The following is a 14,709-nucleotide window of genomic DNA, read 5'->3' as shown; positions in this document are numbered from 1 at the left end:
TGAGCATCAACACATTCATATACATGTCCTATCCAGTAGTTGACTGTGGCACATGGCTCCTCACATGTTTAGGTATTTTTTTAGCTGTGTGCATCTTTTATTTTTTACTTGCTTTTTAATGACACAGCCACCAATATAAATTATTGTGCCCTTCTCAACTTTGATTTAACTCCGGCTAATGGCTGTGTCAAAAGATGACAACTTTGAAGCTGTCGGCTTTCCTCTGCCAACTTTTCTGAAGTCCTCAAAACATTGAATCCAGGCAGTTGAGCAGATTGTGTTTTCTATTCTCATGGCTTGTTTACAGAAATCGGTTCAGGCCTTTTTTTTCCTAACTGCATGCCTCAGTTTTTTTTTTCATCAGGCAATTTTCTAGAGTCTACTATGTCTACTTTGAAGCTCAGCACCTGAAAGAAAAAAAGTTACAAAGGATTAAAATTGCCTTTTAAGTAGATTATTATTAATTATTTTACACACTTTTTCACCCAAGTGACAAAATGAGATAGCAGTATAGGGGAGACAATTTAATATTACAAACAATCTCAGCCTTCAGCATACAGGAACCCACCATTGTCACCCATATACAGTGATTTTCTGCAGTTAAAACTTTGATTTATGTATATTATCACTTACAGGAGTATTTTAGAAATACAATAAAATATTTTTGTTGTTACTACACTGTATGAGATGTACAAGATTATTAAGAACAGTAAACATTACAGCTGTCCTAGTCTTAGTAATTGTTGAAATGTTATTTAAAAGGTTGTACATGACATTTGCATATCACGCTTGCTAGTTAACTTAAACTAAATCTTTGGAATTATGGTCCTTAGCTATTTGTTGATTATTGTCTTGCAAATATCTTTAACAAACTTTAGGGTAACCTGAAAGAGATGTTTATCTGGAGGCAATATGTTTTGATGAGGAATGGGAAAGCATTCGAAATGAGAAAACAGGATAAAAGGAAAGCAGAAATTAGCTGTGAGTAGAAGTTTTGTTGGTTATTATTTCAATGTGAATTACAGTTATGTCACAAATGCATGTATTTATGTAAGTAATTATATGTCTTCTTAGTAAGGGAGATAAGACATCTGCTCTATCCAGTAAGGTGCCTGGAGACAAGAGTTCGCTAGGCTGATGGTGTGGATTAAAACTGACTGCTTTAAAAATGAGACAGCAGGCAACAAAAGGCAGAAGCAGTTTGGTAGAGATCCTTTCTTTAATCACGATCACATTTTTCATCAGAGGTTACTGAGCTACTATACAATAATTTTAATTGTATTATGATTTTATTGTAAATTCCATGTGTCAAAGTAAAGAATAAATTACATATTTATGAAATAGTAGTACATTATATGATGCATAAGTAAGCAAACACAATCTGGGTTACATCTACATTTTTCCTCAAACCTTTTGCCATGCAACATATAATGAAGGTTTCTCAGCACCATGGGCCATTACATAATAATCAGGATACTTACATAGATGAGTTAATAAATCCACTGTTAAGAAGAAGAAATCCACTGGGGTTAGATAGTTTGTCAAGTGTTCTCATGTACGCACCTCAGGTAACTGCACACCTGGCAGTCTGACTGGAGTAAACAAAGAATTACTGGGTCTTTCATCTTCAGTAGTAGTAGTCCTGAATCCTAAAGAAGTTGGAATAAGCAAATATATACTTAAAAACACTATAATGCATTTGGCACAAAAACAAAAGTGTTTCATTTTTATTTATCTTCTGTACACCATAGTATCACACAAGCTGCATCTCAAATATCTGCTGCTACACATCCAATCATGACAAAATTTCATGCTGGAAGAAATTTCCAGAGTTAATCAAGTAATTATAAATGGTATTTTTTTAAAAACATTATGCAAGACATTGTCAGTAACTGCTCGTAATCACAAGATGTAAGCAAGAATTCAACTTACCTTTTTTTGCCATTAACAGTGGTAGCATTGGTTGAAGAAATGATTCTACTTTAACTTCTCTCGCATTCTCTTCACCAAACACCACAATAAAAGTCATCCTTTGAATAGAAACATTTAAGATTCAGACTCAGCCTCCTCAGTTTCTATGAGCTGAGCATTATAGTTAAATATATTAATTTTCTACTCGCTACAACATAAAGTTGCAAATATCAGCAACTAACTTTAATTAGTTGCTTAATTTACGTCAGTGCGGAAACCATGTTAACTTTTTTCTCCAAGAGTCTAGTTTGATGAAAAAAAACTTACTTACTTTCACTGTTTGCTGATTGTACTGTTTGTTTATTTTGAAGGATAAGTGACATGTAGCGTGGAAGATAAAAAGCTTTTCTATCATCGAGCAATCTACCCCATTATTTATCTTTTAAACAATGTAGAGAAGATATCTGTGTGTTTACTCACACTCTGTGAGGTGTTTGGGAGTCAGGCAGCAACATTGCAGCACAAAAATGATTGCGACAGCGATAGTAGCCTTCATAGTGATACCGGTGATGTGATTCCGCTTGAAAAATTCTACAACACACTTAACATCCGACATAAATAAGACATCATAAGGGTCATGCGATTTTGTTTTTCCGTCCTACAAATGTATCGGTTTCCCGAATCAGGAATAGAAAATCAAAGAAGAGTTAAAAATAACGGAGTAATAGATAGACTTACAGAGATAGCGAACTTTGAACACAAAGAACAACGGCATATCCTGGTCTCACCACATCAATTAAACATTGCAACAAGACAATGCCTTACAATGCACAAGTAGCAGTAACAATAAGAAAAGTCATTACATTGATATGTCCTGTTTAAGCTAACCCAAAATTACTTTCTGTTAATGAATAGTTGCTAATCAAGTTTGAAAGGAAAATAAGGAAACAAATATTTCCGGTTGTCTCGAGCTCCGGCGAGAAAGTTCATCCTCAAGGGTCTTCATCTCGAGGTGGACGTGAACATGGTTTGCTTTGATTCATCGCTCCCTGTCATCGTGGCAGTCCTGCTGATGTCAATGACAATGACCATTCAAGCGACGGCAGATATTAAGTGTAAGGAAGGTACAATACTTGTGTGAATACTAGCTGTGGTATACAATGATATGTTATGACACCGAGGTGAGATGTGTTTTTTGTTTAGAGTAAGGTAACCAGGCATGGTAAGTGTATGTTGTCTCAGTTACAAGTTAAAACGCATTGTCATTTTCGCGTTGAACCATAATATATATATTTATATCACTCTTTTGTGTGTGTGTGTGTGTGTGTGTGTGTGTGTGTGTGTGTGTGTGGATGCGTGCGTCTGTGCATCTGTGCGTGCGGGTGTGTGATTGTTTTTTTCACAGGCCCTGAGATGAAGTTTCTCAATGACAAGAATGATGTCATTCATACAAAAGTAGAGACCAACATCACATTCTCAGTTCGCTTTGATAACTGTTCAACTGATGACATACTCATAGTAAAAATTTCAGAGAAAATGACGGAAAAGTGTAAAATTGTTTATAACAGAAGTGTATGTCTTGTATCTGAATTGTCATCATCCTGTAGCTGCACGCCTGTGACCGGCCTAACCACGTTTGTCGCGAGACGTAACGAGACTGGAAACATTACTTACACCTGGAGCTGGCGGCTCCATGGGTCGGAGGAATATTTCAGGAATATTACTGTCGTCTTCTCTGGTGGGTATTTTCACACTTACTCTAATTTTAAAATAGGCGAATAAAAGTCAAGACTTCATGTAAAATGCAATGATGGACACTGTCTTTTGTGTATTGTATTGGTGGTAGGAAGGTTTGGAGGAAAACGCTAGAACCTTTAACTTTTTCGTCTCGGGTGGGTATTCTGAGAGTTCCTCTCAATTTTCAATCAGTTGTGTGGAAGGGAAAGCATCTCTTGTAGATTGGCCTGATTGTTGCATTCTTTATTACAGACTACGATACTACAGACCACTCCTCCAGTGACTATGTTTTTATTATAATAATAGTCGGCAGCACAGGAGGAAGTTTAACGGTTATTATTGTGGTCACCATAATTCTAGTCATCTGTCGAAAAAGAGGTATGTATAATTTATGTCTGAGACTTTTATCTGTGTTTTCACCACCTTCCTAGGGATGTCAGATAGTTTCTTCTGTCTGCAATTCTCTGTAAAATTTTGTGTTGGGCCTTGTTCGCTGTTGTTGTTGTTGTTGTTGTTGTTGTTGTCTTGTTAAACCTACATACAAAGCGAATTCTTGTGAGTCCTGTTATTTAAACTGCGTATCATGAACTAGTCGTGCCCAGGCCAGAACAAAACACAGCAAGTTAAGAGAGAGAGATGGAGAGAGAGAGAGAGTAGAAATGTCTTTGTCACGCAAATGGCAAAGGACTTCATTTTTAAGCTGAGGGAAATATTGTATAACATCACAGACAAATCAGAGGTGTTACCAGTGGATAGTTTCGGGGGATAGCAATCAGTTGATGTCCGAGAGAGAGAAAGAGATAGAGAGAGAAAGAGTGTGCGCCTTTGCTTGTTTCCTACGTCAGCAGAGACGGTTCCTAACAGCCGCAGGCCGCAGGTGTGAAGAAGACAGTCCCCTTCGTTTAGAAGGCACATCACTTCCCTCTGGCACTCACTGTCGGGGTGATAAAATAAGAAAAAAATTATGTTGCGAAGCCACGCTCCACTCCAGTCGTAGAAATCGTCCCAATGTCTGTAGAGAGTTTTTAGACTATTGCCAGTACCATCCAGGAATGAGACGATTTAAAAGACTATGAAGATTACAACAAATTTTTGTTTTATTCATATATATTGCCGGCTTAACGACTTAGAGTATCCTCGGTGCGACTTTCTGTTCTCTGAATGACTGCATGAGACTATTTTCCTGTAATAAGCAACATGGACGATTGAATAATTATGTGTTCGAGATTCTTTTGTTTCTTGTTTCGTTTCCACACTTTACGTAAGTGCGGTTTGTCAACTGATATGTATTCATATAATCAGATATTTACTTCCTCCTCTCACACCTTCGTTTTTCGAAAAAAAAAATGGCAACATGTCGGTGTAAACTATATAATAACAGGTCAACATGTTTAAATCCGTAGCTGGATGAGGACAGGAAGGAAGGAAACACTTTAAGGATAGTCGTGATGGTTCAGTGATTTCAATCGTGAAATAGTATCTTGTCTAATTATCTGTTCTGTCAGCTCTATATGATAAATAAACTTAAATGGTTCACACAAAATTGCTTTGCAACACTTTCTAGTTGTACATCAGTTTATAAAGAAAGTCCGAAACGTAAACCTTTCTTTACGATTATATTTTAAGTAGAAATTGAGCTTCAGGACTTTTTTTTTTACCAAAAAAAAAAAAAAGAAAAAAAAAATTAAACTTCGGTCGATATCTTTTAGAAACTCTGCTGTAAACCTGTAAAGCCTCGCATCTTTATTGGTGAAAGGATTGTTGATCGGTTGTTTACAAAGTTAATACTACAATGTTTGCCCCTTTATTGTGGAAACATAGCGAGAATAACTAACATCACTGAGGACATACAGAGCAATCAAGTCAATAGTTAACTAACCAGCCATTGGTCCCATACTAGCAGTATAACTAAATATTTAGAAGATGATGTAGATTACTCTCTTAATGAGTTACATAATCCAAAAATAAACATAAAAGTCAAAGACGTGAAATGGCGACTTGAATACACCAACGTTTAAACTTTCCACTAAACTTTCATCTATGTCTGTTATGTCAATCAGTTTTTCTATTTATGTTGAGATAACTGACATTAATTCTGCTCCACATATTTAGCTCACGACTGTCAGCAGTCTGATGCGTGAAATCCAGTAAATTACAGAATATTTGACAATAAACTTTTAAAACCTCTTTTTCTCCTTATCTCGATTTTTGTTATATTTCTATGTTTCCGTTTGTGTTCACACAGTCAAGGAGACTTTCACATTACCAATCCCATTTCCTGACTGGTCAGATGACTGCAGAGCTCATGATCAAGATCGGAAAGAGCAACTTGAAAGACGATATCAGGAAATCATCAACGATGCCCCTGGTCATCCAAGTTTTGAAAGTAGTTCTTTGTGTTCATTATTAATCTATTGTCTTAAGACACTTAAGGAAGATGATAAACATTGTAGGACTGAATTTCACCATTTAATTTCATGAAAATATTTTGATATAATCGCACAATACTTGTGAGACTTCCTGGGTGTACTTGTGTGGTTTACTTACTGTACGTGTGTGACTAATTAATTTAATTTGTGTGGATGCTGCACATTTTTAAGTCAGAGAAATGATTCTTCTGTGAGAGGAGGTCAAGGCAAACTTAGAGGTCACGTGATGTTGAACCTGTAACTAAACTCTTGTATAAATGACAGATAACTTCGCATCTTGCAGTGAGCCTGTACACTAACTTTTCATCCTCACCAGAGGAGGGTCGTGACCCCGAATCAACACACTCGATGTCACAAGACAGACCTGACCTCGTGAGACAGTCCTCGGGGTCACTTTATGGACAGGTGTACGATGTTTTTCTCGGAGAAACTGCTACAGGTAATATTGTCTGGTCATACGAGGGTATTGCTTTTTATATCGTGTCCTTAATTGTTTACTGCAATACATCCTACGCTTACCCTTTGAAGTATCTATTGTAAACAAATTATAAAAAGTGACACGAGTACTTGACAGTTTAATGATGATATACACACACAGACTTGTAAGTAAATATGTAGACGGTAATGTCTGCCAGACACAGAAGCTTTAAGATTTCCTGATAGCAAAAAATATTTACTGTCCCTGAAAATGCCAACTGAAATAAAAACTTTAAAAATTGTTTACCCGGTTGCTGATGTTGTTAATTGTTTATCTTGTCACAGATGGAGCCGCGTATTAGCCCCTGTACACAGACAACAGTTGAGATCATCCCCCAAATTCGCTCTGGAGCTTTGGTGACTCTCATCATTAGCCTCGTTATACACAAACTGGTTTCTTCCTCTTCTGTAGCGACTGGAGCTCTTGCCACATGAAATACTTCTGAGTGGACATCATCTACACCATGACATTTTCCCTGGAAGTTTTTATTTGAGTGGAGGGTTATGTTATGCTTTTGGGAATTCTTTTCCCAATGAGTCGAACCATCCTGAGGGCTATCATGTGTTTTGTGTTTATGAATTGTATGTAAATTTCTCAATGTAAAAATTTGCTGTACCATATCCTGTCTTTTAAGTCTTTTCTCTCAGATTCAAGCAAATGTTTAGTTTACCTGTAATATTGTTTATACGGTGTAAAGATGTTTTCTGAAAGGTGATTGTAGTATTTAAAATTCTTTTCATACTGAGTCATATAAACCTCAAACATTTATTAGGTTCTAACAGTTAATAAATATTTTATCCACATTGTGTTTTTTGCTTTGATATTTAGTAAGATTTCATTATTTTGACACGTTTACATGCGGATAGAGTACTATTTTGGGCAGTTTGGCATTAAAAGATGGGGTTAGGATCATGGGGATGAAAGAAAGAAAGAAAGAAAGAAATCAGTCAATCAAACGCGAAAACACGTATGCTATGGTCTACAGCAGCTTTCAAATGTTTATAGGATTCAAAACCTTGTAACTTCTTGATGTCTGTAACACAAGCTGTAACTTCTTGATGTCTGTAACTGTCGCGTACCACCCCCCAGCGTCCACGGAGCACGCTCAAGGCCACTCACACAGCAGGCCAAACACGCTCAGTCACTCAGCCGGAGGCAGGATGCGACTTACTTCTCGAACCCGTGCCCAAGCGAAGACCAAGACAAAGACGAAAAGAACGACACAAATACGAAGTTTAATCCAAAAAAATATATATATACCCAAACACCCAAATACAACCAAGAAAAAGAAAATACCGATGCGAGTACTCACAACAACAAAAAACAAAAACAAAAACAAACCAACAACCAGGTACTGCACCACCGCAAAGAAAATAAAAACAAAGCGCAAACGCGCACATATTATAACACAGCAGTATAAAAAAAAAAAAAAAAAAAAAAAACCCGCGCACCGCAGCCCAGTACAGTCAGTTAAACGTAGTTTCCCCTGAGTCTTTAATTCTTAACACAGAACAGGGGCTTGAGGCGCTTAGTACAGTCTCAGGAGCGGTTCACAGTACAGTTCCCTTTCTGAATGCAGGTGTAGAACCCGTAGACGTAGACGTCACAAATGAAGAAGTGCAGAATGGTTGATTATATCTCAGACGAATGCTCGTCGAACAAAAAGGGCGTGGAGCCAGGACACAAGGCACGCACGCATAGCACGTATACACAGGAAGTACACAGTAAATACACACCAAGGGCGTGCACCCCGGACATACACAAAAAGCCTGAAATAAATAAAAGAACAACGGTCACTAAAAGGCTACAGGAAAAAATAACAAACATCCCCCTCCATGACCCCCTTAAACCAAGACATGAAATAGCCCTAACTTACACACATACAAAAATAAACTCAGAAGGAGTAAACACATACTCGCGTATCCTAATGCTCAGGCGTGTGCAGCCTCTCATCCAAAAACAAACATAACAATGGGGAAAAAATGCACTCACCCACACGGCTTATGCTAATGACCGACGGTCACCCCGAGAAGAAACGGAAGCACACTCCCGTAGACACTGGATGTCACAGCCCAATGCTGTCATTCCGACACCCTCCGCACTTTCCACAAGTCCCGGCGGTCACTGCTGGCATCAACTCGCTAGTACAACCAGCCTCTCAGTGCCCACAAGCTTGGGTCAGTCGTGGCAGAGCATACAACCGGCACCTTGCCTCACAGCACAGCCTCCAGCCGTCTTCTCAAAAAACTCTCCGCTCTACTCAGCGCCTTGATAAAAAACCTCCCACCATCAGCAACCAGCCCTCGAGCAGCTCTCTCGAGACGTAGCAAGCCTGTGACGTCAGCTGCTGCTACAGAAAACGGGCGAAGGCCTTGACCTCTTCCCGCGAACCGGACAAAAATAGCCTGAAAACACACGTTGACTGTCGTCTGCTGTCAGCTACCTCTCCAATACAGGAGCGTCCCCCCGCGCTGAGAGAGATGCAGACCTAGACGAAATCATGACACGCGACAGTAACAAGTAGCTTTCAGCTTTTTTGTCAGAGACTTTACTGTCACCTGATATGCACATGGACTGTGATGTCATCAATGTGTGAGACAAGATTGTCTTACTGCTTGCGTGTACACGTGACTGTGGACAGTGGAGTGAATACTCATGTTCTTCAACTTTCGTTACAGTGGAACCATAAGTGAAAAAGCGAAAAATCTTTTAAATCGAAATTTTATTCTTTTCATAACAAACACGTTTTCCTTACAGATCTGTTAGACCTCAAGAAATTCAAACATATTGGAAAAACTAAGTCTTCGCTTTCTGTTATAATCCTAGTGTTCACAACCACGTACAAAATACAATATATCGCTTACTACTACTACTACTACTACTACTACTACTACTACTACTACTACTACTACTACTACTACTACTACTACTACTACTACTACTACTACTACTACTACTAATAAGAAGAAGAATATGATTGCTATAGTGCTTTTTTCCACCTTCAAAGTCAGTTCAAAGCGCTTACAAAACACACACAGAGCTGGTCTCAATACACTTCCACACAGGTAGCCGAGACTTTATACACCAGTCTTCTATAGCAAGGACCTGTAGAGGCAAGGGACACAACATGTTCTATGTAAATAAACTCTGTACTTATTTATATATTTTGTGGTTGTCTGTCTTTAAAATTTGTCATTTCTACGACCGTCTTTGGTATGAGTTGTAGCTATTTACTTTTCATTGGTAAGATTGGTTATAGTATGATAATTAGAATACTTGCATAGATGGGTTAATAAATCCACTTTGAAGAAAACTTGAAGAAATGAAGTGGGGTCAAATAGTTCTTCAAGTCTTCTATCATGTGCACCTCGGGTCACACCTGACACTCTGGCTAGAATGATGGAGCTGTTTAGCATTGTAGTCCTCAAATCTGAAATAAGAAAATTTCATTTGGTACAAAAACAGAAATGTGTTTCACTTTTATTTGCCTTCTCTACACCATAGTGCACGCAAAGGAGGCAACACCAAGTATGCTGCTACACTACTAATTATGAAAAATCCCTGTGATTAATAATAATTCAGAATAATTCCAGAGCCAATAAAAGTCATTATAAATGCAACCACAACGAGAACCAAAATTTATTCTTTGAGTGAAAGTATGTAAAATAAAAATTCTGCAGGTTGCTTTACTTGAGACATTATCAGTAACTGCTAGTATTCAAAAGAAGGCAACAAGAATTCAGCTTACGCTTCTTTGTCACGAACAGCGGTCGGATTGTTTGTAGAAATAATTCTTTCTTGGCTATCTTCTTCCACATTATTTTGTCCCAAAACAACAAAATAGTCATCATCTGAATAAAAACTTTCAGATTCAGATTTACAATCTGACATTTTTCGAGTAGGTCGCAAAAAACGAAGAACCGTTAACAACACGAAGAGACAGGAAGCCCCGCAGTCTTTTGTGTCCTCTTCTTCTTTGCTTTACACATGTATTATTTTAAAATATTTAATTAACTTGGATACAATCACACACAAACACACACAAAGAGAGAGATGCACTTACTCGCGAGAAGATTATTTGACTCTTGAATTTTTTCTGGTGCCCTCGTTACAATTTCTCCTGGTGATATGAACTGTAATGTTTGTTTTGTTAAAATTTATATTAAATAAGTAACAAATTAAGCAAAAGATTACTTGTTGTGACATCAGGGTGCTGCCAATCGTTGGTGTCAGGGATGGGCGTTCGCTCGATCTGGAAGACGTCCTCAAAGTCATGGCGGCTGTCTCGTGCTCCTGTCTCCGCCATTTGTAGTGTGTCTGTCCTTCGGACAGATTTCTTCAAGAGATAACTGTACACGACAATAAAATGAACAATTATTCTAGGATCAGTGTTATTATCATGACAACATTGGCGATTGTTACTTCCCCAATTCAATGACAACATGACAATGGTTGACTTACTATTTATAAACAATGTAGGCAGTCACAACCACAGATGCCAGAGTGATAGTCGCCCCTATCGCAGACACTATTATAATGAGGAGACTAGTGGCAGACTCTTCGCCCTCCGCTGCCCTAGTTGTAGTCTCACCTGAAAATGACAGACTCCTGATAGTTTGGTCAGCAATACCGTAGGGACAACAACTCGCACACACTACACACTTCATTAGACCAATTGAAACAGATTTCTTGTAGTTCTTTAAAACCTGTCCTTTTTAAATTGTCAATCTCGCTGAGAAAAATCTTACCAAAATAAATTTTAGATAGCACTCTCTCTCTCACACAAACACACTTACACGCACACACACACACACGCGCTTACTTATAAGAAGATTATTTTGCTCGAAATGAATGCTTTCTGCCGCAGTCGTTGCAATTTTCCCTGGTGTTAAAAGCGCTGAAAGAATTATTTCCGTTTAAATCTGTAGTATAAATGATATCGCGAAATTAAAGGGACCGATAACAGCCACGCAAATTCAGCAAAATATTCTGCACATTAATTAGTTAACTTAGAGGTTGGAAGATATTTAGCATAACAGAATTAAATAATGTTTGTATAATTCCACGAATGAGATGTGACAAAATATGTGTTCAGCCAACAGTCGCCTACTTTCTATCAGCCACGTGACTGTAAAATGTCGACTTTTGTGTTTATTGCGTGCAAGCACCCCTTCCTCTAACGGCTTTGCAAAGTTTGTCACTCACCTTTGAGTGGAAGTAGTGAGCAGATTTCAAATTCATGGCCAACTGCTTGACAGGAGTACTGTCCGGTGTGATTCTGAAGAAAGTGCGGTATTCTCAGTGTAAAACTTGTTGAGGCCACATCCTGCTCCTCATGTTTATAACCTGGTTGCGTTGCACACTCCAGCTTTCCATTGAACCACATACAGTCTGCCACAGTCTCTGGAATAACATTATCACATCATATCGACACAGTGTAACCATCAGTAGTCGTGTTGCTCTATACCTTCGTGTGTTGTGTTTGAAGCATGCTCTGTTCAACATTTGCTGATAACCTAGTTTGTAATACTTAGTGTGTTTTTGGTATTATTGCTAACGATAGCAGTCAAAGACACATTCCTAACATCATAACATGTACACAAAACAAGAGCGCGAAAGAAAAAGAGAGAAAATAGAAGAGAGATAAAGGAGCAGCTTACTCTGATGAACACAAGCAATAAAACAAAAAGGGGAGAAAAATTATAAAATATTCATATTCTCGGTACAATTCAGCAGCACACAGTTTGTCAGTGAAGACTCAGGCTAGCAGGACATACTCATCTGATGATGAGTTCTGTCCTGTCCTCGCTATAACTCACTCTCATTGTGAAAGACAGTAAAGTCTCTCTTGTTCTGTCTGATGTCGTGAGCAAAGAGACACGTGACAGTAGCTTCCTTCGTCAGTTCTGCTGCTGGAGCGGAGCATCTTACTCTCCCTGCAACATAAAGTTTGATATCAAGATGCATTAATCTTTTACTCACTAGAACACAAAGTTAACATCAGCAAATATCTTTGTTGCTAAATTAAATGTCGAAACCAATTCAATTTTTTCTCCTAGAGTCTAGTTTAAAGATAAATATTTACTTGCTTTTCGTTGATTTTACTTGGTGTTTATTATGTGGTATAAATGACATTCATCCTGATAGAGAGAACTAACTCATTTTCGTCATTGAACAAACTACCTTATAAATTATGTATTAACAGTATAGAGGAAATAGCTGTTTACTCACACTCTGGGAGCTGTCCGAGAGTCGGGCAGTAATATTGTAGTGCAATGATGATTGAGACAACAATAGCAGCTCTCATGGTGATACCAGTGATGTAGTGTTCCTCTTCACAGAAAGTCTTCCAAGTAATATCAGACTTACACAAGGCAACACATGGGTTTGTCTTTCCGCCTTAAAAAGTTAGTTTTCTCGAATGAGAAATGAAAATGAAAGAAGAGTTGAAAAATACAGCTTAAATGAAAGAAAAAATACAGTGTGTTGCAAATAACCACTTCAAACATGAAAAAGCACCCAGGAGGACCTTCAATGTACCAGCTATTATGCACTCTGCCTAATGAAGATAGCATCTTCTGTATCCACTGAGGCCCTATGACACATACCTTACAAGATTGTAAACTACCAACAGAGTGAACTGGAGTGGTGATGGGGACCAAAACTGATTGCATTAGAAAATGTACTTAAAGGGAAACAATAAAAAGTACAGGCGGTTAAGATTGTTTTTCTGAGCAAAGCTACACATTTCTTGTAACACCTTCATCTTACTGTAGTGGGGATAGAGTCAGTAGGTTATGTTCAGAAATAACGGACTTTAAACACAAAGAACAATAGCAGCATCCGGGGGTAACTACATCTATCAGAGATCACAATAAGACAGACCTTGCCTTACAATGCACTAGTATCAGTAACAATAAGAGAAGTCATTACATTGACATGTCCTGGTTAAGCTAACCCCAAACTTATCTTTTGCTGATGATTAGTTGAACTCAGGAAAAGGTTAGAAGAACTGATCTTAACAGGCAAAATTTAAGACTGAAGTTCTGTGCTTTGTTGTGCTCAAAACAAATTTGCTCTCACTGTATATTTTTAATTACACTAATTTACTATGCTATAGCATTTAAATCTAACGTGGTAAGTTTTATAATGTACTCCATATTTTTGTTATACTAGCACATTACAAGATGCAGAAGCGAGCAGAATCTGGTTTCAATTTATATTTAATGTTCCGTTGTCTTATTCTTAATAATAATATTAATAGTATTATATATTGCAAATCTTTTCTATTCTGTTCTTGTTTACACGTCTTGCATGAAGTAACTTTTAAGTGTGTTTTAACTGAATATAAAAGTGTTTTTTACAACTTGCTTCTTGCTTAGCATAGTGAAGTGCGAATGCTGATGAGGTGATATTATGTTTCAGAGGTATGAACCTTTCTTGGCCACACACTGTCATACATGATGTTGATACAATGGATGTGCAGTGTTTCGTTTCGCTGTTTCCAATGGATGACTAGTTCTGATTACTTAAAAAAGGTTATAAGTTGATAGAATTATGTAATTTAGACAGGTAAAACTCATTGTATCCTTTTATATAGCATTCTCTGCTGGAGAACCAATGTAGCTGTAAATTATTTCACAACAGTGAGATGGAAATATTGCTGGTCCAGTAAAGACAGATACCGCTATAAGTTTCTAAAAATCTAAAAGACCTGCAGTTTCATCATTCACTACTGTCACATAGCTACATTTTATTCTTTGACCACACCAGTGGCCTCGTTGCGCATTTAAGGTTCTGGAGAGGTAGGTGATTTAAATAGTAAGCTGCCAATAATATCCATAGTGTGTTTTGTCGTTGTCACAAAGTCTCATTATGTAATTGATGCAGGGTTGAATGCATATGTATGTAAACAATTGTTTATACATAGACTGTTCTCTGTTTGCGTTATCTTGTAATTTGATTTACTAGTTGTTTCATTTTCCTTTTCTTTTGAGTTGGTAGGTCACGCCTTGTGGCCGCCAATAAACTTAAGTCCTTTTCGGTGCGTGTTTTGTGTCCACCGAGGGCTGATTGATGTTGATAATCAAGTTTGAAAGGAGAGGAGGAAGCAAACATTTCCTGTTCCTTGGAGTTCCTGCGATTTAGTCCATC

At 37.8% G+C, this 14,709-nt stretch overlaps 2 protein-coding genes across 3 annotated transcripts; one reads left to right on the top strand and one right to left on the bottom strand.

The window, feature by feature from the left end:
• Positions 1–344: 344 nt before the first annotated feature.
• On the bottom strand, positions 345–2,705 carry LOC112568465. Its single transcript, XM_025245772.1, has 5 exons — positions 2,650–2,705; positions 2,392–2,512; positions 1,933–2,030; positions 1,564–1,649; positions 345–407 (listed from the first exon to the last, which is right to left on the bottom strand). Exons 1-5 carry the CDS (start codon positions 2,684–2,686, stop codon positions 345–347), a joined length of 405 nt encoding a protein of 134 aa, XP_025101557.1. The 5' UTR covers positions 2,687–2,705.
• Positions 2,706–2,923: 218 nt separating this feature from the next.
• Positions 2,924–7,352, top strand: LOC112568350. Of its 2 annotated transcripts, none has more exons than XM_025245615.1 (6): positions 2,924–3,026; positions 3,317–3,649; positions 3,901–4,026; positions 5,894–6,034; positions 6,394–6,516; positions 6,840–7,352. In XM_025245615.1, the coding sequence occupies exons 1-6, from the start codon at positions 2,936–2,938 to the stop codon at positions 6,854–6,856; spliced, it is 831 nt and encodes a 276-aa protein (XP_025101400.1). In that variant the 5' UTR covers positions 2,924–2,935; the 3' UTR covers positions 6,857–7,352. The 2 variants fall into 2 exon arrangements, with proteins under 2 accessions (XP_025101400.1, XP_025101398.1); XM_025245613.1 differs by having other exon boundaries at positions 6,361–6,516.
• Positions 7,353–14,709: the final 7,357 nt, after the last annotated feature.

This window comes from Pomacea canaliculata, linkage group LG7 (genome assembly GCF_003073045.1).
Source record: "Pomacea canaliculata isolate SZHN2017 linkage group LG7, ASM307304v1, whole genome shotgun sequence".
NCBI classification, from domain to species: domain Eukaryota; kingdom Metazoa; phylum Mollusca; class Gastropoda; order Architaenioglossa; family Ampullariidae; genus Pomacea; species Pomacea canaliculata.
Note: the sequence above shows the minus strand (reverse complement) of the source record. Positions and strands in the feature narration are given on the sequence as shown.

Excerpts from the sequence above, each read along its gene's own strand:
- LOC112568350 (XM_025245613.1), top strand. The coding sequence starts at position 2,936 with ATGGTTTGCTTTGATTCATCGCTCCCTGTCATCGTGGCAGTCCTGCTG. Across the intron at positions 4,027-5,893 it reads AGTCATCTGTCGAAAAAGAG|TCAAGGAGACTTTCACATTA; the intron begins GTATGTATAATT and ends GTGTTCACACAG. Across the intron at positions 6,035-6,360 it reads TGGTCATCCAAGTTTTGAAA|TGAGCCTGTACACTAACTTT; the intron begins GTAGTTCTTTGT and ends CGCATCTTGCAG.
- LOC112568465 (XM_025245772.1), bottom strand. The coding sequence starts at position 2,686 with ATGCCGTTGTTCTTTGTGTTCAAAGTTCGCTATCTCT. Across the intron at positions 2,513-2,649 it reads GTTCAAAGTTCGCTATCTCT|TGTGTTGTAGAATTTTTCAA; the intron begins GTAAGTCTATCT and ends TCGGATGTTAAG. Across the intron at positions 1,650-1,932 it reads ACTGTTAATGGCAAAAAAAG|GATTCAGGACTACTACTACT; the intron begins GTAAGTTGAATT and ends CAACTTCTTTAG.